Source organism: Microcaecilia unicolor, chromosome 5, assembly GCF_901765095.1.
Source record: "Microcaecilia unicolor chromosome 5, aMicUni1.1, whole genome shotgun sequence".
NCBI lineage: Eukaryota > Metazoa > Chordata > Amphibia > Gymnophiona > Siphonopidae > Microcaecilia > Microcaecilia unicolor.
In genome coordinates, this window is record NC_044035.1 from 9,287,586 (window position 1) to 9,311,963 (window position 24,378).

Sequence of the window (24,378 nt, forward strand, 5' to 3'; positions counted from 1 at the left end):
CTATCTTTATCCCCGTCCCCCAGTCAGCAAGAGTAGCAGTGATTCTTACCTACTGCTTCCTCTGCTGTCAGTTTTCCTCCGTAGAAGAGGCATAACCAAAGGTGTGTCTGGGTGAGCCACACCCCTTCCACTTGGGAATCAGACCCCCCCCCCCCCAGTCAGAAGCAGTGGTATGGGCTGATAGGTAGTGTTGAATTAGTTACTCTTCAAAAGTAATTAACTACAGTTACTAGTTACTTCTCAGGTTAAAGTAATTAGTTATAGTGCTTACCTTACTCATTTAGGAAAGTAATTGATTACTGTTTAGTTACCTGCTTAGAGTAACTAATTGCTTTTCCTTTACTGATACCACATCCAAGAATACTTATGGTAAAAGCCTTATGATACATGAAGAGGTAAAATATTCATCTTATACATAACCCCAATGTGAATATTGCATAACTTCATGTCTTGATGCTCATTTCAAGGAGTTTTGACCAACTCATGCCAACGACATCCTCTCTCTTGTCATGTTATGTCGTGCTAAGTTATTCTTCAGAAATAATTAACTGTTAGCAGGATAGTTAACTACTTTATGGATTACTGCAATAAAATAACTAACTACAGTAACTAGTTACTAGTAACTCAATATCGCACAACACTGCTGATAGGAGGAAAGATCTGCACAATTTAGAGCTCACCTGGGTTAACCTCAAACTCTACCAAAAAAATCAGGCCACTGCTATGTAGTCAGAACCACATAGGGTCACTGACTGGGGGGGAGGGGGGAGTTAAAATGTGTATGTGTATATATATATATATATATATATATATATATATATATATATATATATATATATATATATATATATATATATAATGATGGAAGCCAGGTGCCCTTGGTTACGGGGGGTCTCCAAAGTGTTGATCCTGCTCTGTTTCTCTGGACTATATTGTCAGAATGACGATGCTGAGGTATAAAGCTTACCACACTGAAAAATAGTTTATTTTGCTTCTTTCCTAGCCTCAGAGAGTTAATATTCCCCCTTCTAGGGGGCACATTTCAGGGAGGTCTAGTGCCTTGCGTTTAGATTTGCTCACTATATCCAACTTTCTTTGAAAGGAGCCTGCAGCTGGGCTTTACCTGGCCTGTCTGGCCACTCGTCATGCAAGGACCAGGAAGCTTGTGAGACAAATCACCTGGAGGGCGATGTTCAAATCACGCTTAATTAAACCTGTGATTTCCTGTTCTTTTCCGGCGTTTTCAAAAAGAATAATAACCAGTTCTACAGCAGCACCTATTCTTGTCTCCGCGTTGACAATGGGGAGGAGGACGAGAGGAAGAATACGTCCGGGCAAGGATGGAAATTAAATTCGGGTCTTCGTTTTTGAAGGGAAAGGGGGTTCAAAAGTCACTGACCTTTTGTTATTAAATGCTGCTACACCTTTCAGTGTTCATAGTTTTAACTAGTTCCTTTGTGTCATGAGCAAATCTTCTCAGGTCACCTTTTTCCTCTCTTATTTCGATCTCAAATATCATTTACGCATCTAAGAAGGGAAAGGTGCACTCCCTTTCTCCTCCCTCCGCCCCCTCCCCCCCCCCCCCCCACCTTCCTGATTAAATTTAGTTAACAGCTAATTTAGCATGAATAATCGGACCAGCTCCGCTGGAGGAGCAACTGCTGCTGCTTCGTAAACCTGTGGATTTATTTTTTAAGCATTTTAAATAGATAACTCTATCGGAACGTGCCGCAGCTTCTGTCTTGTTTAGTTTGGCTTTTTATTCCAACTTTGCTCTCCTTCTTCTTCCCCTTCCCCCCTCCCCTCCAAAAAAATAAAAACAGGATGAAAATTGCATTTACAGGGAAGGAAAGAAACTAACAGTGAGCCCCAGGTCTGCAGAATGCGTGGTGAATTGCCAGAGAAAGAAATCCCGATGCTAACAGTCACAGTTGTTATGTGCCACAAAAGCTGATGTGAAGCTCAATTTGGTTCCCAGCTTGTGCATTGACTGGAGACCTGAAAAGATACATCATTTAATTTACCTGCTTAAACTGCTAATGTAAATATATCGATTTATTGACTTCTAAGCTTTACCGCTTGACGCTCCCAAGGCTTGCTTCAAAGCAACGTGGGCTCGAGTGAAAGACATGGTAGACAGTGGTTTTTACAGGGATCAGACTATAAAAAAGTGAAAATTATTTCAATTTTTAAAAAAATATTTATTTAAGCATCATTTTCTTCCTTTTTCTAAGGTAAAATGTAAAACAAAGAGGCAGATTTTATATATGTATATAAAAAAACACAGTCTTTTATTCAGTAGAAAGTTCCCAGGTTATCAAACATGTGTTTCCAATGTAGCCATGTTTTCCAGGAATATTGGCTGCGTCAGGGGCAGAACAAACTTCGCCCAGTCTGGTCCAGAAAATAAAACAAAGTACACACTGTATGCTCATGCACACGGAGGCATTTCGTAAGAGTAAAAACAAAAAAAAACTAACTATTTTTTTACAAGATCTACCTGTTTTATCTTCCACGTTGGATTTGACGGATCTTCTGCCTTTTTCCAAGGCGAGTTACATTCACGTAAATGAGTCCCCTAATTCTAAGAAGTTGTGCACTCAACTGTGCGACTAGCACGTAATGTTTGCACATGTAACTTCGGGAGCCCTTTACTAAGCGGCATTAAGCCTACTGAGGGCTTACCACAATCCAAACAGGAACTACCACAGCAGTCCGGTGGTAATTCCCCCCCCCCCCCCCCCCCCCAGCGCACATGGTTTCTGTCGTTACCAAATATTGAGAGAAAAAGCAGCCGCAGGGGAAGGCCACGCAGCAGAAGGATGAAGAGCAGCGCTGGAGGACGAACTCGTCTGCTGGCGGGGCCTTGGGATCCCCGCCAGCCAAGGTACTTAACAGTTACGGTGAGCAGCAGCAGCAGCGATCAGGGAGGGTGGGGCAGCGACGGCTGCAGCCTTGTCCCGGGCCCGGCTCAGTCTCTCAGTGGCCCTACTGTGATGCTCCCCAGTTATAGTCTCAGTCAGCCTTTCCTTACCCTTTGGATTTCTTGTGGGAGGAAGACCCTGAGTATTTGCATGGAAGCCCCTCTAATAGTGTCCTCCAGAATGGCTCCTGCCATGTGGATGAAAAGTCTACCAACTATTATGTCATTTTTGAAATTAGGATTCAACTTAGGAGCAGAATGTTGTGGACACTGGGAGCGCAGTTCTGCTACATAACGTTATTCACAAGTTCATTTACGATGGTCAGTATTCGCAATGGAGAAGGGTAATTAATGGGGTCCCTCAGGGGTCTGTGCTGGGACTGCTGCTTTTTAACATATTTATAAATGACCTAGAAATGGGAGTAACTAGTGAGGTAATTAAATTCGCAGATGACACAAAGTTATTCAGGGTCGTCAAGTCGCAGGAGGAGTGTGAAAGATTACAGGAGGACCTCGCGAGACTGGGGGATTGGGCGTCCAAGTGGCAAATGAAGGTCAGTGTTGACAAGTGCAAAGTGATGCATGTGGGTAAGAGGATCCCGAACTACAGCTATGTCATGCAAGGTTCCGCGTTAGGAGTCACAGATCTAGAAAGGGATCTGGGAGTCATCGTTGATGACGTTGAAAACTTCTGCTCAGTGTGCTGCGGCGGCTAAGAAAGCGCACAGAATGTGTTGAGTATTATTAGGAAAGGGATGGAAAACAAAGCACGAGGATGTTATAATGCCATTGTATCGCTCCATGGTGAGACCGCACCTCGAGTACTTTGTTCAGTTCTGGTCGCCGCATCTCAAAAAAGATATAAAGGAATTGGAGAAGGTGCAGAGAAGGGCGACGAAAATGGTAAAAGGGATGGGAGGACTTACCTATGAGAAAAGGCTAAGACGGTTAGGGCTCTTCAGCTTGGAGAAGAGGCGGCTGAGGGGTGATATGATAGAAGTCTACAAGATAATGAGCAGAGTAGAGCGAACAGATGTGAAGCGTTTGTTTACACTTTCTAACAATAAGAGAACCAGGGGACACAAGATGAAACTAGAATATGATAGATTTAAAACAAATAGGAGAAAGGTTTTCTTTACTCAGCGCGTAGTTAGACTCTGGAACTCGTTGCCAGAAAATGTAGTGACAGCAGTTGGCATTGCTGAGTTTAAAGGGGGTTTGGACAGATTCCTGAAGGAAATGTCCATTGAACATTATTAATTTAAATTTTTGTTTTGTTTTGGGGTTTTTGCCGGGTTCTTGAGGCCTGGATTGGCCACTGTCGGATCCAAGAAAGCACAAAGGCAGACGGTCTGCAAACTCCAAGATGGAAAATAAACTTAGCAGATAGTTGACAAACAAAACTGTCAAGTGTAATGGACAAATATAGAATGTCCTGCAATTAAATATACAGAAGATCACCTTGATTTGAAAAAACAGCTGAATCAGAGATGCCAAAACATAGAATGCTGACTTGGAGTCAGTCCGACAGTCTCTTATCTCTGAAGGACTGTCGTGTAGCCCCTGAAGCAGCCCTGTTGGGCGAAACACGGCCTGTGTTGGGCTGTTTATGTGTGTGTGTATATATATTTCAATTGGTCTCTATTAATAAATTACGTTTTGTTTGTCAATGATCTGCTCCGTTTATTGGCCAGTGTCGGAGACAGGATGCTGGGCTTGATGGACCCTTGGTCTTTTCCCAGTATGGCGGTGCTTATGTTCTTATGCTTATGGTCACATGACCTCTTAAGGGTCCATCTTAGCCTTTCTCTGTTTGTATCTGATTACAGACATAGGGGTCCTTTTACTAAGGTGCAGTGAAAAATGGCCTTCGGTAGTGTAGGCGTGTGATTTGGAGTGCGCATAGAATTATTTTTCAGCGCACCTACAAAAAATGCCTTTTTAAAAATTTTTGCCGAAAATGGACGTGCGGCAAAATGAAAATTGCCGCGTGTCCATTTCGGGGTCTGAGACCTTACTGCCAGCCATTGACTTAGTGGTAAGGTCTCAGACAGTAACCAGACGGAAATGACCTGCGCGCGTCAAACGCCACTTGATGCGTGTAGCTGGTGCATGCCAGAAATTAAAAAAAACATTTTTCGGACGCATGCCAAAATTGAAATTACCACGAGGGCCACGAGGTAACCAGGCGGGAACTCCAGTTTGGCACGCATAGGCGCCTACGCGACTTAGTAAAAGGGCCTCATAGTTTTTGGGGGGAGCCAGATTGAAGAGAGAAGCAAATGCTAAGCATCCACTGTTGTGACTAGTTGGTAGTAGAAAAACATGAGAGATGTTGTTTAAGGTTGACAGCTACTACGGTAATATGAGTAAATCATAAAATGTAAGTAAATCTATAGTGACAAATATTCTCTTTTCTTTAAAATGCCCAATATTGATTTAGTCAGCATTAAAGCTGAAATGCAGCTGTGAAATCATATTTTCCCTCTGAAAGTGAACAAAATACTACCCAGCTAATTTATTTTTATCTTTATTTAGCATTGGTTATATACAGCTCTGTGCAAAGCAAGTATATAGTCTGACCAAGAAAGTAGGACCGTTCTTTGCCTGAAAAAGCTTATAATTTAAATTGAATGCAGGGTAAGGTTGCGATGTTCAAGTAGCAAATGAATTACATAGTAACATAGTAGATGACGGCAGAAAAAGACCTGCATGGTCCATCCAGTCTGCCCAACAAGATAAACTCATGTGTATACCTTACCTTGATTTGTACTTGCCTTTTTCAGGGCACAGACCGTACAAGTCTGCCCAGCAGTATTTCCCACCTCCCAACCACCAGTCCCGCCTCCCATCACCGGCTCTGGCACGGACCTTATAAGTCTGCCCTCCACTATCCTCGCCTCCCAACCACCAACCTCTCTTCCCCCACCTGCTCCGCCACCCAATTTCGGCTAAGCTTCTGAGGATCCATTCCTACTGCACAGGATTCCTTTATGCATATCCCACGCATGTTTGAATTCCGTTACCGTTTTCATCTCCACCACCTCCCTCAGGAGGGCATTCCAAGCATCCTCGACCCTCTCCGTGAAGAAATACTTCCTGACATCTTTTTGAGTCTGTCCCCAAGGACATAGGCCTGTCAGTAAAACTTCCCCAGTGGTTAACCAAGCTGATCATAGAGCCTTGAAGCTTCTTCACCTATCTTTCCTCTTCCCCAGCCTAATTTTCAGCTGATCATATGTCTCAACTTTCTTGTAGTTGTAAAGGAGCAAAATTGTTCACCTTTTTTTTTTTTTAATTCTGTCCAAGGCTTTGTTGAGCACTAGATAATGACATGGGGACTCATCCTTTGAAGTTCACTCCATTCGTCTATTCTACCCGCTGCCACTCAGAGTTGCAGTCATTTACCGCCCCCCCCCCCCCCTGACAAGTCCCTCTCTTCCTTCCTTACCGACTTCGATGCCTGGCTCTCCATTTTTCTTGAGCCATCATCCCCATCCCTCATTCTTGGAGACTTTAACATACACACTGATGACCCATCCGACTCGTACGCTTCTCAGTTCCTCACTCTAACCTCCTCCTTCAACCTCCAACTGAGCTCCACCACCCCTACTCACCAATCTGGCCACTGTCTGGACCTCGTCCTCTCCTCTACCTGCTCATCCTCCAATTTCTGTGCCTCAGCTCTTCCTCTCTCTGACCATCACCTGATCATCTTCACTCTTTATCACCCTCCCCCTCAGTCCCGCCCAACACTAACCACTACTTCCAGGAATCTCCAGGCTGTCGACCCTCCCACCTTATCCTCTAGTATCTCTAATCTCCTCCTTTCTGTCATGTCCTCTGAGTCTGTTGACAAGGCTGTCTCCACTTACAATGCCACTCTCTGCTCTGGACACCCTTGCACCATCCATCTCCCGTCCCACAAGGCGCACTAATCCCCAGCCCTGGCTGACCCCTTGCACCCGATACCTTCGCTCCTGCGCCCGATCGGCTGAACGCCTCTGGAGGAAATCTTGCACCCATACTGATTTAATTCATTACAAATTCATGCTATCCTCCTTCCAGTCCTCCCTATTCCTCGCCAAACAGGACTGTTACACCCAATTGACTAATTCCCTCAGCTCTAACCCTCGTCGTCTCTTCGCCACCCTTAACTCCCGCCTCAAAGTGCCCTCCGCTCCCACTCCCCCCCCCCTCACTCTCTCCTCAATCACTGGCTGACTACTTCCGCGACAAGGTGCAGAAGATCAACCTCAAATTCACCACCAAACCATCTCCTCCTCTTCACCCTATAACCCACTCCCTCAACCAACCAACCAAGGCCTCCTTCTCCTCGTTTCCTGATATCACCAAAGAGGAAACCGCCCATCTTCTTTCCTCCTTGAAATGCACCACATGTTCCTCTGACCCCATCCCCACCAACTTAACACCATCTCTCCTACTGTCACCCCCCCCCCCCCCCCATCTGTCATATCCTCAACCTCTCTCTCTCCACTGCAACTGTCCCTGACACCTTCAAGCATGCTGTGGTCACACCACTCCTCAAAAAACCATCACTTGACCCTACCTGTCCCTCCAACTACCGCCCCATTTCCCTCCTACCCTTCCTCTCCAAGATACTTGAATGCGCCGTTCACAGCCGTTGCCTTGATTTTCTCTTCTCTCATGCCACCCTTGATCCACTTCAATCCGGCTTTCGCCCCTTACACTCGACAGAAATGGCACTATCTAAAGTCTGCAATGACCTGTTCCTTGCCAAATCCAAAGGTCACTACTCCATCCTCATCCTCCACGACCTATCCGCCGCTTTTGACACTGTCAATCACAATTTACTTCTTGCCACACAGTCCTCATTTGGGTTCCAGGGCTCTGTTCTCTCCTGGTTCTCCTCTTATCTCTCCCATCGTACCTTCAGAGTACATTCTCATGGTTCTTCCTCCACCCCCATCCCGCTCTCTGTTGGAGTTCCTCAGGGATCTGTCCTTGGACCCCTTCTTTTTTCAATCTACATCTCTTCCCTGGGTCCCTGATCTCATCTCATGGCTTCCAATATCATCTTTATGCTGATGACACCCAGCTTATCCACACCAGACATCACTGTGGAAACCCAGGCCAGAGTATCGGCCTGCTTATCCGACATTGCTGCCTGGATGTCCAACCGCCACCTGAAACTGAACATGGCCAAGACCGAGCTTATTGTAACCCACTTCTCCTCTCCCTCCACTGTCTGTCTCAGTTGACGGCACCCTCATCGTCCCCGTCTCATCTGCCCGCAACCTCGGAGTCACCTTTGACTCCTCCCTCTCCTTCTCTGTGCATATCCAGCAGATAACCAAGACCTGTCGCTTCTTCCTCTATAACATTAGCAAAATTTGCCCTTTCCTCTCTGAGCACACCACCCGAACTCTCATCCACTCTCTCATTACCTCTCGCCTTGACTACTGCAACCTACTCCTCACTGGCCTCCCACTTAGCCATCTATCCCCCATTCAGTCCGTTCAGAACTCTGCTGCATGTCTTATCTTCCGCCTGGACCGATATACTCATATCACCCCTCTCCTCATGTCACTTCTCTGGCTTCTGATCAGTTCAAGCTTCTCCTACTAACCTACAAATGCACTCGATCTGCAGCCCCTCCTTACCTCTCTACCCTCATCTTCCCTTACGTTCCCACCCGTAACCTCCGCTCTCAAGACTAATCCCTCCTTTCAGTACCCTTCTCCACCACCGCCAACTCCAGGCTCCGCCCTTTCTGCCTCGCCTCACCCCATGCCTGGAATAAACTCCCTGAGCCCATACGCCAGGCCCCCTCCCTGCCCATCTTCAAATCCTTGCTCAAAGCCCACCTCTTCAAGGTCACCTTTGGCACCTAACACTACACCTCTACTCAGGAAATCTAGACTGCCCAACTTGACATTTCGTCCTTTAGATTGTAAGCTCCTTTGAGCAGGGACTGTCCTTCTTTGTTAAACTGTACAGCGCTGCGTAACCCTAGTAGGGCTCTAGAAATGTTAGTAGTAGTAGTAGTAGTAGACAAAGTTTGTCCCTGCCCCTGTGGGTTCTGTCTCCATCCCCACCCCGTCCCCGCAGGTTCTTTCTGTGTCCCTGTCCTGTTCCCGCGGGACCTGGATAATGGACTACAGATTGAAAATGTCATCTGAGAATTCTTGTTCTCAACAGATGCGTGAAAACCATGCACTCTGGTAACGAAGAAAGCAGAAGAACTGCGCTACTAATTGGAGGTGCCGATTCCCTATTTTATGCAGAGAAAGAGAAAAGCCTCCAGTACCAACAAATGACGGCAGAAAAAGATCTGCATGGTCCATCCAGTCTGCCCAACAAGATAACTCATATTTGCTGCTTTTTGTGTATACCCTACTTTGATTTGTACCTGTGCTCTTCAGGGCACAGACCGTATAAGTCTGCCCAGCACTATCCCGCCTCCCAACCACCTGCCCCTCCTCCCAACCACCGGCTCTGGCACAGACCGTACAAGTCTGTCCCAGCACTATCCCCACCTCACAACCACCAGCCCCGCTTCCCACCACCAGCTCTGGCACAGACCGTATAAGTCTTCCCAGCACTATCCCCGCCTCCCTACCACCAGCCCCGCCTCCCGATCTTGACTAAGCTCCTGAGGATCCATTCCTTCGGCACAGGATTCCTTTATGCTTATGGAGCACAAAGTACCATATGAAGGATCTGATTTAATTTAGGATAATGCATGGGATCGTGCCATAGTGGTTCAAGATGAGTTTGGACGGTTGTATACAACAACATGTCCTACACTGTTTTACAGGTGATTTCATTGTACTCAAGATACACTGTAACCAACAAGAAAGCAGAGATTCTGTCCTATGATGAAGTGTTCGTTACATTTTGCAATCTCATTACTTGACAAAAAAGGCATTAAATCTGTAAAATACTCATAAATGTTTCCTACCTTTCCTATTTTTTCTCTGGTCCAGGATTTCTTAATTTATTTTGGTTCCTGCGCCTCTTTAATGGATGAATGAAAACCTTGCAACCCCTTCGGAGAAACAGGGGTGATATGATACAGACGTTCAAATATTTGAAAGGTATTAATCTGCAAACCAACCTTTTCCGGAGAGGTGAAGGCAGTAGAACTAGAGGACATGAAATGAGATTGGAAGGGGGGCAGACTCAAGAAAAATGTCAGGAAGTATTTTTTCACGGAGAGAGTGGTGGATGCTTGGAATGCCCTCCCGCGGGAGGTGATGGAGAGGAAAACGGTAACGGAATTCAAACATGCGTGGGATAAACATAAAGGAATCCTCCTTCGAAGGAAGGGATCCCCAGAAGCTTAGCCGGTGGTGGGTGGCGGGGCGGGTGGTTGGGAGGTGGGGATAGTGCTGGGCAGACTTATACGGTCTGTGCCCTGAAAAGGACAGGTACAGATCAAGGTAAGGTATACACAGAAAGTGACACACGTGAGTTTATCTTGTTGGGCAGACTGGGTGGACCGTGCAGGTCGTTTTCTGCCGTCATCTACTATGTTACTATGTAAACCACGTGTCCAGTAGTGACTACGGACTGTAGCTACATATGTTGCTGATAGCTGTTAACAGAGCTGACTGCTATCACGTCACTACAATTACAGTTTACAGTTATACTACCAGTAACTGTCCTAATATCTGCCTTCACTTGGGCTGGAAAGTTTCAATAAATTATTAGATTTCAAGACTCTTCTCTGCACCTCGTTTGACCTTGCACCCCTGCTTAGGAACCCCTGTTCTAGTCCATTCATTTGTAGTAATGACAGATGGAAGGGGTCCACTTTGGAGGTCAGCACCCAAGAAAAAGATCTATGTGTCATTGTAGATAATACGCTGAAATCTTCTGTTCAGTGTGCAGCGGCGGCCAATTTGTACCGTGCCAGTGTCCACCTATCACTAAGGAGTTATAGCCTCAGAGGACACCTGCTACAGGTAATCAACTTTGTATTTTCTCAGCTATACGACTACTTTGTTAAACCATACACGTCTATAAGGGAGTGCGTAAGTGCTGTAGCGTGAAACTGCCAGTGAGTGGACACGTGGGTGATAGGTTACCCGCACTGTCAACCTACAGCTACCAGAGGGATGCCGATTTCTGCCATTACAAGTTCTACAGTTGTTTCCGCAGTGCTGCCTTGATACGTTTAGCAAAAGGTGTGTGTGAGAAACCTATGGGAAAATGCCACAATACAGATTGCACAGGGTAGATGCAGAACATCGTTCAAGGAGAATGCTCAATCAATAGTTTGCTCAAATATTTATTTTGGCTGGAAAGTAAATGTGGACACTCATACACCTTCCGTAAGACAGCTGAAGCGGTTTTGAGTTGGGTGGAATCGGAGTCTCTTCTCAAACACTCCTTAAATGATCCAGAAGGTGGTCCTTATAGCTTGGTGTTCTCAGCACTTACCAAACATTTGCTTTGGGGAAGGAGAGAACTCCTGAACAGAATGAGCCCCACAGAGGGTACAGCTTAATCTGATGATCTTGAACAATTAAAGGATTTGCTCTCCTCCTCCTCTGTTGTAATCCTAGAAACATGGAAATGTCTACTGACACTGCAGGAAACGTCTCAGCCACTCAGCAAGACACAGCCAGAAAGGTTTTCCTTGCACTGTTCATACATGGACAATTGAGCTTTTAAACAACAAAATTAACTGAACAAGAGATTACTCAAGAGAGTTTAAGTTCTTAATTTTAGTCTTTAGTATTAGTTTCCTTTTGGAAGAGAAGTGGGTTCTAAGAGGAGAAAGTAGCTGTTGCATGTTTTATATTCAACGTTTTTTATTATTGTGTGTTTTATAACAAAACCCTTCAGACATGAAGAAGACATGCCCATATATTTTCTTCCGAGTATGTAGGGCAGTGCCTGCAATTACACATAGAAAACAGCATTAATGTACTTTAATGGAGTATTTTAGTGGTGCGCTTGAGTTTATGGAACACTGGTGTTTCTGTAATTGAACAAGATCAGAGTTATTCATCGCATCCAGTTATCGGGCGTCCCTATGCTTGAATTTTGAGTGTAACATTGAAAGTGTGATCTTCAACCTCCTGATGCAGATTAATAGGTCAAAACACAGTCCATGTTGAGTCATTTAAAGACACTTAATAAAGGAGAATTGTGCACCTCGGTGGATTGTACCTATTTTGGTCACCTCCGCTGGTTTCCTTTTTAAACGAGTGTGGTTAGTCCATTGCAAAGGTAATAAATAGAAATAAAGCAAAACATAAATACAAGAAGATGATTTCTCTTTTAATCTGCAGGTGGCCCTATGTCTAATAGTCATTTTGTCTTTTTAGTCTCCCAGCTGTGACTTCTGGCCTTCAAAAGCTAGTCAAAAATGTATTAAATTACTCCAATAAAAAAAGTATAAAACAACAAAAAAGCAAATTTCTATAGATTATTTTGTTTATAGGAGAGAGAAGCAAAAGAAATACCTCTTATCATTCGGAAGAATTGTGATATTGTGCCTCACTGAACTGAATGCTAAAATACATTTATTGTTTAATGAACGGTGCTGTATTTGGGTTTGTTTATTTATTTATTGCATTTGTATCCCACATTTTCCCACCTCTTTGCTGGCTCAATGTGGCTTACAATACATCATGAAAGGTAGAAATATATTAGAAGGTAGACATTTAGTGTTACAGATGATCTTGGGCAACAAGAGGAATATTCCTAGAATATCAGTTCATTAGTGGAATATAATTTAGTTTCAGCCTATTGCTAAAGTATATTAATTGTTTCCATAGTGCATTTGACCCTTTCAATTAAATTTTGGGTTTGCGTCGGCGATTTAAAAAAAAAAAAAAGGAGATGATTCTTCCCTGAACAATATCTGACTAAATAAGATTGTGAAAGTATGTAACAGCTGATGAAGTTGCTAATCATTGTTTCCAAGCGAATGTGTCAGTGTTGTCTTACGGCTGCGCTCGAGGGTCACTTAAAAATCTGAAAGGCACCACAGATACTGGGTCCAGGTATTAAAACTCCCAAAACACAGTAATGACTTCAACTCCTCGGATTTTTCTAGTAAACTACTTTAAGCTGACAGATTTACATTTTTCATTTTTCTCTCCTTGAAGGTGGTAAATATGATTGCCGTTTTATCCGTTCCTATTGTAAATGAAATCTAAGAGTTCAAACTCTTTGGCTGTGCATCAGTTGTTGGCGCGCTGCCATGCACTAATGTAGACGCCCTACTGTGAGGCTGCTAAAGAATTATTCTTTGATTCACCAGACTCTGTTAAATAGTCCAGCTGTTGAAATTTGAAAGATAGTTACCTCCAGAAGTGAAGTAAAAAAGAAACACAAAAAAAAAATGAAAGAAAGAAGGAAAAAAAAAAAAGAACTTGCCATTTATTGCTTTGCCATTTTTTTTTCAGTGTTAACAATCAGCATTGTGGAGGTAACGGTTTCATAGAATAACTCATTAATTGTTCCGCTGTTTATAAGTAAGGTCGCATTCTATAACACACTAATTGTTGTGGTATTTAAAAGTTTTCTGTTACTGTAAAATTGCTTGGAAAGAAACTTAGCATACATTGGGCATGTAACTACACAAAGAAAATAGCTAAATTAGTCAGATTTTGTCCAACTTATAAACTGCCCAGCCTGAGTTTATAGCCACCACGTTCCTAAGTCCATTGTCAAGTAGGTTCAAGGTTCGTTGATATACCACAGAATTTTCAAGAGAAATCTAAGTGGTTTACATACCCAAAAACTATAAGGGGAAGGGGAACTTCAAGCAAGGCGACAGAACAACTTTAGATAAGTAACAACAGACCGTGAGATACAATGGGACAGGAGAAGTTACAGTTTGAACAAGGCTAAGTATCAAAGCCCCACATTTGCAGCACAGGGAATCTGATCTCCCCTCCCGCATCCCCATCCTCGTAAAGATACTCTGTGTAATCCTTGAGAAAATATATTTTTGCTGCAGTGGTACAATAAGTATTATGTTCAAAATATTTTTGGAGGGGGAGGGGGAGGGGGGGGAGCCTGAAGACGAGAGACAAGTTTCTCAGAAATCTCTAACCTTCTGGATGTTGATGGCTCTTCCCGACTCTCATGTGTGTTCATTTCATAAGATTGATTCCACTGGACTGAGCTAACAGCTGCGCCTCTGAGGCTTTTTTTCTGGATTGAATTACAGTTGCTTACTTGTCACCCTGTGGGTGAAGAGGAAAGAAGGTGGTGCTGGTTCATGCAGATTGTTGTGGCTCTTTCAGTATTTATCCAAATTTGCGTTTCCCGCTTTTGATTTTACAATATCTAGGCAGTTAGAGCAGAGTTAACTTCAAATTATTAGCCCAGCGTGCACGCTCTGGCAAATTGATTGGAGCAATTAGAGCATGTTTCCAGTAAGGTAACAGTACTTACCACCACCACATGGGGGCGCTTGCTTTGTTTAAACACTCTGCCATTCACTTTAAAGGTGCACAGATGATTAGGAGTGTATGGACCATAAAACAACACTCAACCAAAGTGCCACCAGCAATCTGTGGAACTGATACAGAGACATTCACGGTAGAGCCGCATATGGACAGGCTTGCACCGTGAAATTACAGTGAAAATATACCGTAGTGGTACAGTAAATAAATTATATGCAAATTTTAAATGCGGACAACTTGTGCGGCAGTCAGGAAGAAGGGGCTGGATGCACGCGCACATAACTTGCGCAGTAGTGGCGGCATGTATCAAGCACATGCACAGTTGTAGCAAATTGCTGCATAAAAATCTAAATGTTTAAATGTAGTTTTCTCTCCTTGAATAATATGTGCAATTATAATGTGCTTCCTTTATGTACCTAAATTTGGAATCTGAATTCACGACTGAGCATCGTAAACATTTTTTCTTGCATATAATGTGTGCTGTTTTATACTTTCGATGCGGTGACATGTTCAAGTTTCTGTGCGTGCATCTGACATCAGACACACGCACAGAAACTTCAACAGATGATCATTCAGCAAGCAACACGCCGGCACAGACGAGAAGAGAACTTCGGCTGTCGGGGGTTGGGGGGTCCCCCGTCAGCACAGATACGTGACGGTGGCAGGGGAGTGTTTTCGTCGGGAAGGGGGGGGGTCAAGGGGGTCGCGGCAGGGGGGGGGGTCCAGGGGTCCGTAACACAGAGGGGGGTGTTGAAATCGGAGGGAGGGGGGAGTCTGGAATTCGGTGGGAGGGGCGTGAGGGGGCCTTGAAATGGGTGGGTGGGAGGGAGGGGGTCCTTGAACTGGGAGGGAGGGAGGAAGGCAGGGAGGGAGGGTGGCTTTGAACTGGAAGGGAGGGTGGGAGGGGGGTCTGGAACTCTGAGGGGACAGAGCGAGACAGCGAGGGAGGGTGGGGGATTGCCTTGCTAGCACCCATTTCATTTCATAATGAAACGGGCCTTTTTTACTAGTATTTTATAAAAAGCACCTAAATCTAACACTGTTTATAGAATGCACATAGGTGGAAATTTTTTCAGAGCCGATTTATCTGGTGCCATGAATAGAATCTGGTTCATAGAGACAGCTTCTTACTAAAATACAAAATGCATAAAACCAATACAAGATAAAATATACATATAACAAGACAAGAAACTCCAACTATACAATTCAGACCGCACCTGGAGTATTGTGTTCAGTACTGGTCTCCGTATCTCAAAAAAGATATAGTAGAATTGGAAAAGGTACAGCGAAGGGCGACGAAAATGATAGTGGGGATGGGACGACTTTCCTATGAAGAGAGGCTGAGAAGGCTAGGGCTTTTCAGCTTGGAGAAGAGACGGCTGAGGGGAGATATGATAGAAGTGTATAAAATAATGAGTGGAATGGATCGGGTGGATGTGAAGCGACTGTTCACGCTATCCAAAAATACTAGGACTAGAGGGCATGAGTTGAAGCTACAGTGTGGTAAATTTAAAACGAATCGGAGAAAATTTTTCTTCACCCAACGTGTAATTAGACTCTGGAATTCGTTGCCGGAGAACGTGGTACGGGCGGTTAGCTTGACGGAGTTTAAAAAGGGGTTAGATAGATTCCTAAAGGACAAGTCCATAGACCGCTATTAAATGGACTTGGAAAAATTCCGCATTTTTAGGTATAACTTGTCTGGAATGTTTTTACGTTTGGGGAGCGTGCCAGGTGCCCTTGACCTGGATTGGCCACTGTCAGTGACAGGATGCTGGGCTAGATGGACCTTTGGTCTTTCCCAGTATGGCACTACTTATGTACTTATGTACTTATGTACTCCATCTGTACAAATTAGCCTTAATTTTTATACAGTTCCAAAAAGAAAACCCCTAGCAGAGAAAGGGTGAAGCCCGGGAAAAAATTACTTTCAAGTAGGATATACTGTAATTCAGTCTGTGGCTATTAAAACCCCTCTCCCAACATCAACATTGCATCCTGGTATTTGAAGGCCCTCTGGCCAACAGCTCTAAAGAGAGATCTTGCAGCTGTTCCTGGTCCATACACAGTGATGTACCAAGCCACCAGCCTTGCAAGTCTGGAGGATTAGCCAAGAGGTGAAAAAAGAAGTAAGCATGGGACTTTTGAGCCCATGCCTGCACTCAGCCTGCTACATTCCTGCCCCATCAAACAGAAAGTGTGTCAGTGCGCAGAAATGTGGCAGGCTTTGAGTTTGCACATGTACTCAAGTCCCCACAGTTGCTTCTGTTTTCTCTAGTGTCTGGGCTACAGTTTCAAGGCCAGGATCAGAAATGGAACATTGGTGGCATTTGCAGGGGAGAAAATAGAAAGGGTGGTGGGAGGCTGGGATAGTGTTGGGCAGACTTATACGGTCTGTGCCAAAGCCGGTGGTTGGGAGGCGGGGATAGTGCTGGGCAGACTTATACGGTCTGTGCCAAAGCCGGTGGTTGGGAGGCGGGGATAGTGCTGGGCAGACTTATACGGTCTGTGCCAGAACCGGTGGTGGGAGGCGGGGCTGGTGGTTGGGAGGCGGGGATAGTGCTGGGCAGACTTATACGGTCTGTGCCAAAGCCGATGGTTGGGAGGCGGGGATAGTGCTGGGCAGACTTATACGGTCTGTGCCAGAACCGGTGGTGGGAGGCGGGGCAGGTGGTTGGGAGGTGGGGATAGTGCTGGGCAGACTTTACGGTCTGTGCCCTGAAAAGGACAGGTACAAATCAAGGTAAGGTATACACAAAAAGTATCACATATGAGTTTATCTTGTTGGGCAGACTGGATGGACCATGCAGGTCTTTTTCTGCCGTCATCTACTATGTTACTATGAATGAGGGTCAGAAGAGACAAAGGGGAGATGCAGGTTCGGGAAGAAAGGAGACAAGAGAGGGAAAATGCTGGATGGATGAGAGGGCAGAGTCAGGAGAGTTGCTGAGTGTGCTGGAATAATGTGGGAGGTTTGGGGTGGGCTGGCAAGGAGATGAGTGATGGGAGGGTGGAAATACGTGCAGGTGGTGAAAGGGGATAATCAGACTGGATAGCAGAAAGGGACTAGAGACAGGAGAGTTGCTGGGGCTGGTGAAGGAGAGGAGAGAGAGAAGAAAGAAAAGGGGTGAATATGGGGCAATGAGAAGTCAATAAAAAGAGAATAGGGGGCAGGGGAAGAAGTGGGTGTTAGGAGGGAGGTGAGAGAAGTACATGGAAAGATGAAAGATGGAGATTTAGGTCTTAAGAAAGAGATGTGAAATTTGAAGGGCAGAAAATAAAAAGAAAGGAGGAAAATGCTATAAAGAAAAAAGAAGTATGCCAAAGACAGATGCAGGGGAGAAATGGAAGAAGACAGGAAAGAGAAAAATAGCAAAACAGCAGGCAACATTGTAAACAGTTAAGAAAAGACAGAGGGAAACAGAAACCGGATCCAACACAATTGACAAAATAAAATGCCTAGAAAGAAGAGGTAAAAAATGGGTTTTATTTTGAATTGAGTAAATTGGAATATGTCAGCTTTGGGAACTGTACATGTCCCTTTTATTTTTGCTCAGTTCAAGAGAAAACTTGTTTCTGTTTTTCCCATTTTGCACTGCAGGCACACTTTGACTTCCTGGGGATTCCAGTGTAGATTTTGTCTACATTTTTAATTTCTTAATTTGTGCCCCTTGTGTATTTGGCGGAGGCCACTCTGTGTTTTGCATCTGTGACTGAGGAATTCTGCTAACCTACAGTTTGTCTGCTTGTTCTACTACTACTACTACTACTTAACATTTCTAGAACGCTACTAGGGTTACGCAGCGCTGTACAATTTAACAAAAAGGACGGTCCCTGCTCAAAGGAGCTTACAATCTAAAGGACGAAATGTCAAGTTGGTGCAGTCTAGATTTCTTGAATAGAGGTATAGTGTTCTATTTTCCTAATGGGTTTGTAGCACTATCTTTTTACAGGTAGGGTGGTAGGTGCTGTTTAAGTCCTGGCATTGCAGATTCTGAGTACTCTTTTTTTTTTTTTTTTTTTTTTGTAAGGTTTTCTAATACTTCATAATACAGTGCACAGTTGGCACAGGAGGGAATTTATGTTGCTGTTATCAAGGTGATACCAAAATTAAAATATTCATTTAGAGTTTAATATTTAAAATGTATGATGCCAGTTACAGGATCATTCTTGGTAAGGGTGGGGAGGTCATGATTAAGGCTTTAGGAAGCAAATTTCGGGTGGGAGCTGTAACCTGACTTTTTAAAAGTACAGAGTCATTTCTGTGCCCACTGCTCATAGGTGCCGTCCACCACCTCTTCTCAGCTCCCACCTTTCTGGATTCCAAATGACAGCAGGAAAGGGGCTGGTGGTATGGCGGGCCAGATGCTTCTCTAAGCTGGTTTTCTATTCACTCATGGCCTAAAGCTTAACAAGGATAAAACAAACTTTCTTTTATTAGGGCAGTCTACAACTATATGGAAGTTAGTCCATACTTCACTTTCAAAGAAAACATTAGGATCCTTGGTGTTACTCTTATCAGGTACTCTGGCTTTAGATTCACAGGTAAATTTACTCATTACGAAATAATTTTTCTTGACAAGAAAACAGAATATTCAATTGCTTTGATACCCATACTTCTAGCTTGGTTGTTCAAAGTTTACTTTTATCTGTTTGAGAATATAGTAATATCATTTATGCAGGTTATCAAAAAGGACTTCGGCAGAAGATTCAGACTATTCAAAACATGGCTGCACAATTAATTTTTTCTGCTCATAAGTATGAGAGTGTTTTCCCTTGGTTCCGTGACCTCCACTGGTTACCAGTGGAGGCTCGAATTCAATTTAAGGTTTGCATCATAGTTCATAAGTTTCTTCATGGACTAACTCCAGAATACTTGCTCGGTTGAGTTCAAATGGCTAACAAAGATGGAGGCCTTGAGAATAACTTACTACTTCACTATCCCAGTCCTAGCAAATTGAAAAGTAAGACCATTTATTCTGCTAGGCTTATGTGTCAGGCCCCTTTGCTATGGAACTCTCTTCCTACACATTTGAGAAAAATTCAGAGCTTATCTCTTTTTAGGAAAGCTCTAAAAACTTTTCTTTTTAAGAAGTTTTATTATCAGTATGTGTTAACTTTCTTTATGTGAATTAATTGATGTCAATTCACAGGGTCTGCCTGTTTGCTTCTTGTTGTGATCTGCATTGAACTCTATGGACCTGGGCCCAGATGCATTAAAGACATTGGTAATTCCCGTTCCCTACCGATTCCATAGCGAATCGGTAGGGAACGGGAATGCATCAACGATAGGGAATGCAAATGAGCTACTCGTTGTAGCTCACTTGCATTCTCTAGTCCTTCGGTACCTGAGTCGGAGAATCGGAACGTCCCTTTAGATTAGGCTCCTCTTCCTGGTCTCTTCAGCCAATCAAAGCGGGCTTAGCTGGCTGTTGTCAGCGAAACGCACTCTGATTGGCTGAAGAGACCAGGAAGAGGAGCCTAATCTAAAGGGACGTCCAGATTCTCCGGCAACCAGGAAAATAGAAAAATTTAGCTGTGGAGGGGTAAGTGGCGCGGCGAAGACTAAATAGAAGGGGGAAAAAAAACACGAGCGCCGGCAGAGCAAAAAACTGCGAAAAAAAAGACGTCTCTCACAAGCGCAGGGAGAGTACGTCCTTAAAGGACGCCCCTCACATGCGCTCCCTGCTTTTTTTTTTTTTCTTTTTTACCTTTTTTGGGGGCCCTTTTCCTTTCCGATTCCCTCACAGGAGCCCTAACAAGAGGTCAGACATCTCGTTAGGGTTCCTACGGTAAGGGAATCGGAAAAACGGTAGTGCATCTCATTATAATGGGCTGCAACGGTAGTGCAGCTCATTATAATAGCTTTTTCAATCATTTGCATTCCGTTTTCGTTGCCTGCTACCGTGGCAGGGAAAATGCCCTTAGTGCATGCCCGGGGTGAACTACTTGCGTTTTAAACTGGTTGGAACCAGTTTAAAACGCAAGTTGTGGGCTCGTTAGGTTTTGTGCATCTGGGCCCTGGTTCCCAAACCTGGTGGTCCTGGAGGCACCCCAGCCAGTCAGGATACACACAATGAATATTCATGAGAGAGATTTGCATGCAATGGAGGTAGTGCATGCAAATCTCTCTCATGAATATTCATTGTGGGTAGCCAGAAAACCTGACTGGCTGGAGGGCCTCCAGGACCAGGTTTGGGAAGCAACGGGTAGATGGGAATATAAGAAGTAATGTAATGTAATTATCTGCTGGTGTGCAGTAGAAATCTGCCAATCACTAGCTGTGAGCTGCATGGGCAGGAGAGGCATTAGTGGAAGGAAGAGTAGCTATAGCGAAATGTTGAGCCTGCTGTACTCTCAGTTGCTGTCAAGCAGAGGGGGCAGAAATGTAAATATTGGTCCTCAGGCCTAGGAGACCCACCGTATGCCACTGCCTGAAAACCAAGAGGCTGACTTTCAGCAGAGTATGATCATTTTAGCGTGATGAAATTTGCTTCTCGCAGGCGCCCCACCCACTACTCCTTCCTTCCTCGGTAGAAGGGAGCATACAAACAAGACATTGTCTTCCAGTTCTAGAAATGTGTAAGACAACTGTACTCCGTTTCACTATTTTCCTTTCCTTCTAGGTCTTCGGATAGCTTTGAATTCTCAAAAGAAAAGTGTCGCCATAATGGACAAACTGGGCCCTTGCCGATAGTATTTGATCATGCCTCCACCAATAAGGCAAATATTACCGATCAGCTGGTCAAAGCAACTGAAGCAGAAGATAAGAGAGAGATGCCAATCTGGAAGGAAAACCCCGAAGATGAGAAAGTTAAGACCAACAGCCCAGAGTGCTAAGTCTGTATCTTGCTGAAAAGCACCAGAGAAATGTATTCTCGTTTCAAAAGCACCAAAACCTTAAGACAAAAAAAAAAAAAAGTTACAACCCAGATGCGTTAAAGAGAAGCTCTTCAGTGTCTCCAGGTGCTCCTACGTCTTGAACTCTTTTTACGTTAAAACATTTCTTTTAAAGTTATTACACTATTCAGGAAATGTTCTTTTTGGCTACTGGACTGTTTGTAATGAGACTCCTCTGGACCTGCACTTTCTTAAAACATGCTTTCTCAGATTTCTTTGATAGGAGGTATGCATGCTTAATTTGGGCTTTCATGAGTGCTTGCTCTTTATTGGGCCCATACTTAAAACTGGGGGGGGGGGGGGGGGGGGGGGTTGAGTCCTTGAGAGTTTCCTTTTAGAGGTGCACCTGTAAATTAGACCCTCTGTAAAGACGGCCTTAATATTCTAACAGCAATCTGTCAAGTCTTGTTTTAACCGTCAATCTGAGCTATATTATATCTTTCCTTTAATCAGAAATGGCAATATTTCGTGTGCCCTGGCAAACAGTTACAAAGGCAGTGCATGGATTGTTTTCTTGTTGATGGTACTTGTTAAAGGTGGTGATGTACTTGAATGCACTGTAACCTTTTAGTCCTGCTAATTTAACTATTAAAGAGGAATACTTTAGTTCTTTTCACTTTGACTCAGACACTGCTCACCTAAGGGCACAAAAATGTAGTACTTCTTTTTGAGGCAGGATTACCTAAGTAAAGGACTTAGGGCAAGATGCACTAAAGTCGTCATTAGAGCCCTTCCCTACCGAATTCCATGGGAATCCGTAGGGAACCAGCTATGCATCAAGGAAAGGGAATGCAAATGAGCTACTCATGCTGTCTGCTCTGCGCATGCCAAATACGCCTCTGTGCCACCCGAAGACGTTGCCGCTCACCTGATCAGCTGATATCAGAGAGTGAGTTGAAAGCGTTCATCACAAAAATAGCCTTCCATTTTGGCCATTATTCACACCCAAATAGTAAAAACATCCTTTTTGGTTGTGCTTCAGCTGAGAGACTTGGAAGTCTCTGAGCCAATCACAGTGCGTTTAGAGCTAAGCACGCTGTGATTGGCTCAGAGACTTCCAGGTCTCTCAGCTGAGTGAAACACGGCCAAAAAGGACGTTTTTATAATTTGGGTGTGAATAATGGCCAAAATGGAAGGCTTTTTTTGTGATGGACACTTTCAACTGCTCTCTCCAATATCAGCTGTTTTAAAAACGGCCAAAATGGAAGGCTTTTTTGAAGCAGAGCAATTTTTTGTTGTTGTTGTTATTTTTATAGCAGTTTTTCAATCCAGCGCAGCCCCAACGAGAGGTAAGACCTCTCGTTAGATTTTCCGGTGTTTTCCACCGTTAAGGCAATCGGAAAAGGTTAGTGCATCTCATTACAATAGGGTTTCTGCACAATTTGCTCATCTGCATTCCGTTTTCGTTAGCTGCTACCGTCGTCGGAAATAAGTCTTTAGTTCAAGCCAGGATTTACTACTTGCTCGTTAAGGGCTCGTTAAGTTTAGTGCATCTGGCCCTTAGCTAGAAAAAATTGTTTCAGTAAAATGCAATTTTAAAAAACTTTTCCATAAATCTCTTTTACAATGTTGTTTAACAGCTATATATTGAGAAGTTGGATTATTTTTGGTTCACAGGAGCTGATGCATTCATTATCAATTCAAGATTAAAATAAACAATGAGATTACATACTTGATCATTGTGTTTCTGGGACATAGACCGTAGAAGTCCACCCGGCTCTGTCGTTACGTTCCCACTACTGAAATTGCTGTGGCAAGCTCACTCCAGCCTGTCCAAATCTGTCTTGTCATTTGCTGGACACAGATCGTAAAATCTGCCTGGCACTGGCCCAGATGCAACAACCATACGTTAAAAAATCACAAACGTAAAAGTCCTTACCGAATTTGAAAGAACGAAGAATGCACTAAAAACAGAAGTCCCACATGTTTGGTTCGGTATTTGTAAATCGAATGTATTACAGAAGTGTAATCCCCATCGTTAATCTGCCTGTAAAGCTTGCGCATGCCACAAACGTCAAAACCCAAAACAAAAAAAACGACGTGGAAAATAAAAGGGGCAAAGGCGCTTGTCAGGGCATCCTGTATGGACGCCCTTGCCCCCCCCCCCCCCCCCGAGGTCGGCGCTGCTCCCCGCTTCCGCATGTGTTAAATAAAAAGTAAAAACAAAAAACCAAAGTTTAGCAACCCCGGTCCCCCTCCCTTCCTGACTCTGTTTTTCTTTTTCTCCCAAGCTCCGCCTCCCGCCATGCCCCGCCCCCTTAGCTCGTCGCTGCCGCTCCCCCCTCTACTGGACCCCCCCTCCGCTTTACTGACCCGTGCAGCACCTCTCACCTCTGTGTGAAGGCGCTGCACGGGCAAGAAGAGCTGATCGGTGATCAGTACTGCCTTCTCCGATGTCCCTCTGTTCTTCCTGGGCCCGCCCTCCTCTGATGTAAGTTACCCATGTCAGAGGAGGGCGGGCCCAGGAAGAACAGAGGGACAGCGGAGAAGGCAGTACTGATCACCGATCAGCTCTTCTTGCCCGTGCAGCGCCTTCACACAGAGGTGAGAGGCGCTGCACGGGTCGGTAAAGTGGAGGGGGGGTCCGGTAGAGGGGGGGAGCGGCAGTGATTAGCTAAGGGGGCGGAGCATGGCGGGAGGCGGAGCTTGGGAGAAGAAGAAAAACAGAGGGACCGGGGCTGCTAAACTTTGGTTTTTTTGTTTTTACTTTTTATTTAACACATGCTGAAGCGGGGAGCAGCGCCGACCTCGGGGGGGGGGGGGGGTCCTTTTTTAACTTTTTAATTTTGTTTTTGTTTCATTTTTAGTGTGTGCAGAGGGAAGCGGGGGAGCCACATGTTGTTTATTTTGTTTTTCAACATGCCAGCTTGGAATTTTAATGTACAGGGGGAAGCGGGGAGATGACAGCTCAGGCCTTTACAGCTGCTCTGACCACACGTTTAATATGTCGCGGTAAATGATTCGATGTATCGTCGGTATTGTTAGTGCATCCTGAATCGTCCACATTACAATGGTAGTTACTGTTTTGTATTCCGTTTTCGTTAGCTGCTTGCTTCCTTGGAAAAAGGCCTTTAATGCATGCAACAGTTAGGAATTTCGTTTGTTAAAGGGTTGTTAGAGGGTCGTTAAGGTTTAGTG

General features: G+C 44.4%; 1 protein-coding gene across 1 annotated transcript in view; it reads left to right on the forward strand.

The window, feature by feature from the left end:
* Window positions 1–21,261, forward strand: part of LOC115469892 (shootin-1-like) — a 174,803-nt gene extending 153,542 nt beyond the window's left edge. Inside the window, exon 17 of the mRNA XM_030202648.1 lies at window positions 20,967–21,261. Coding sequence (XP_030058508.1) covers window positions 20,967–21,180 — 214 coding nt within the window. The 3' untranslated portion in view covers window positions 21,181–21,261. The remainder of the gene's footprint in view (window positions 1–20,966) is intronic.
* Window positions 21,262–24,378: the final 3,117 nt, after the last annotated feature.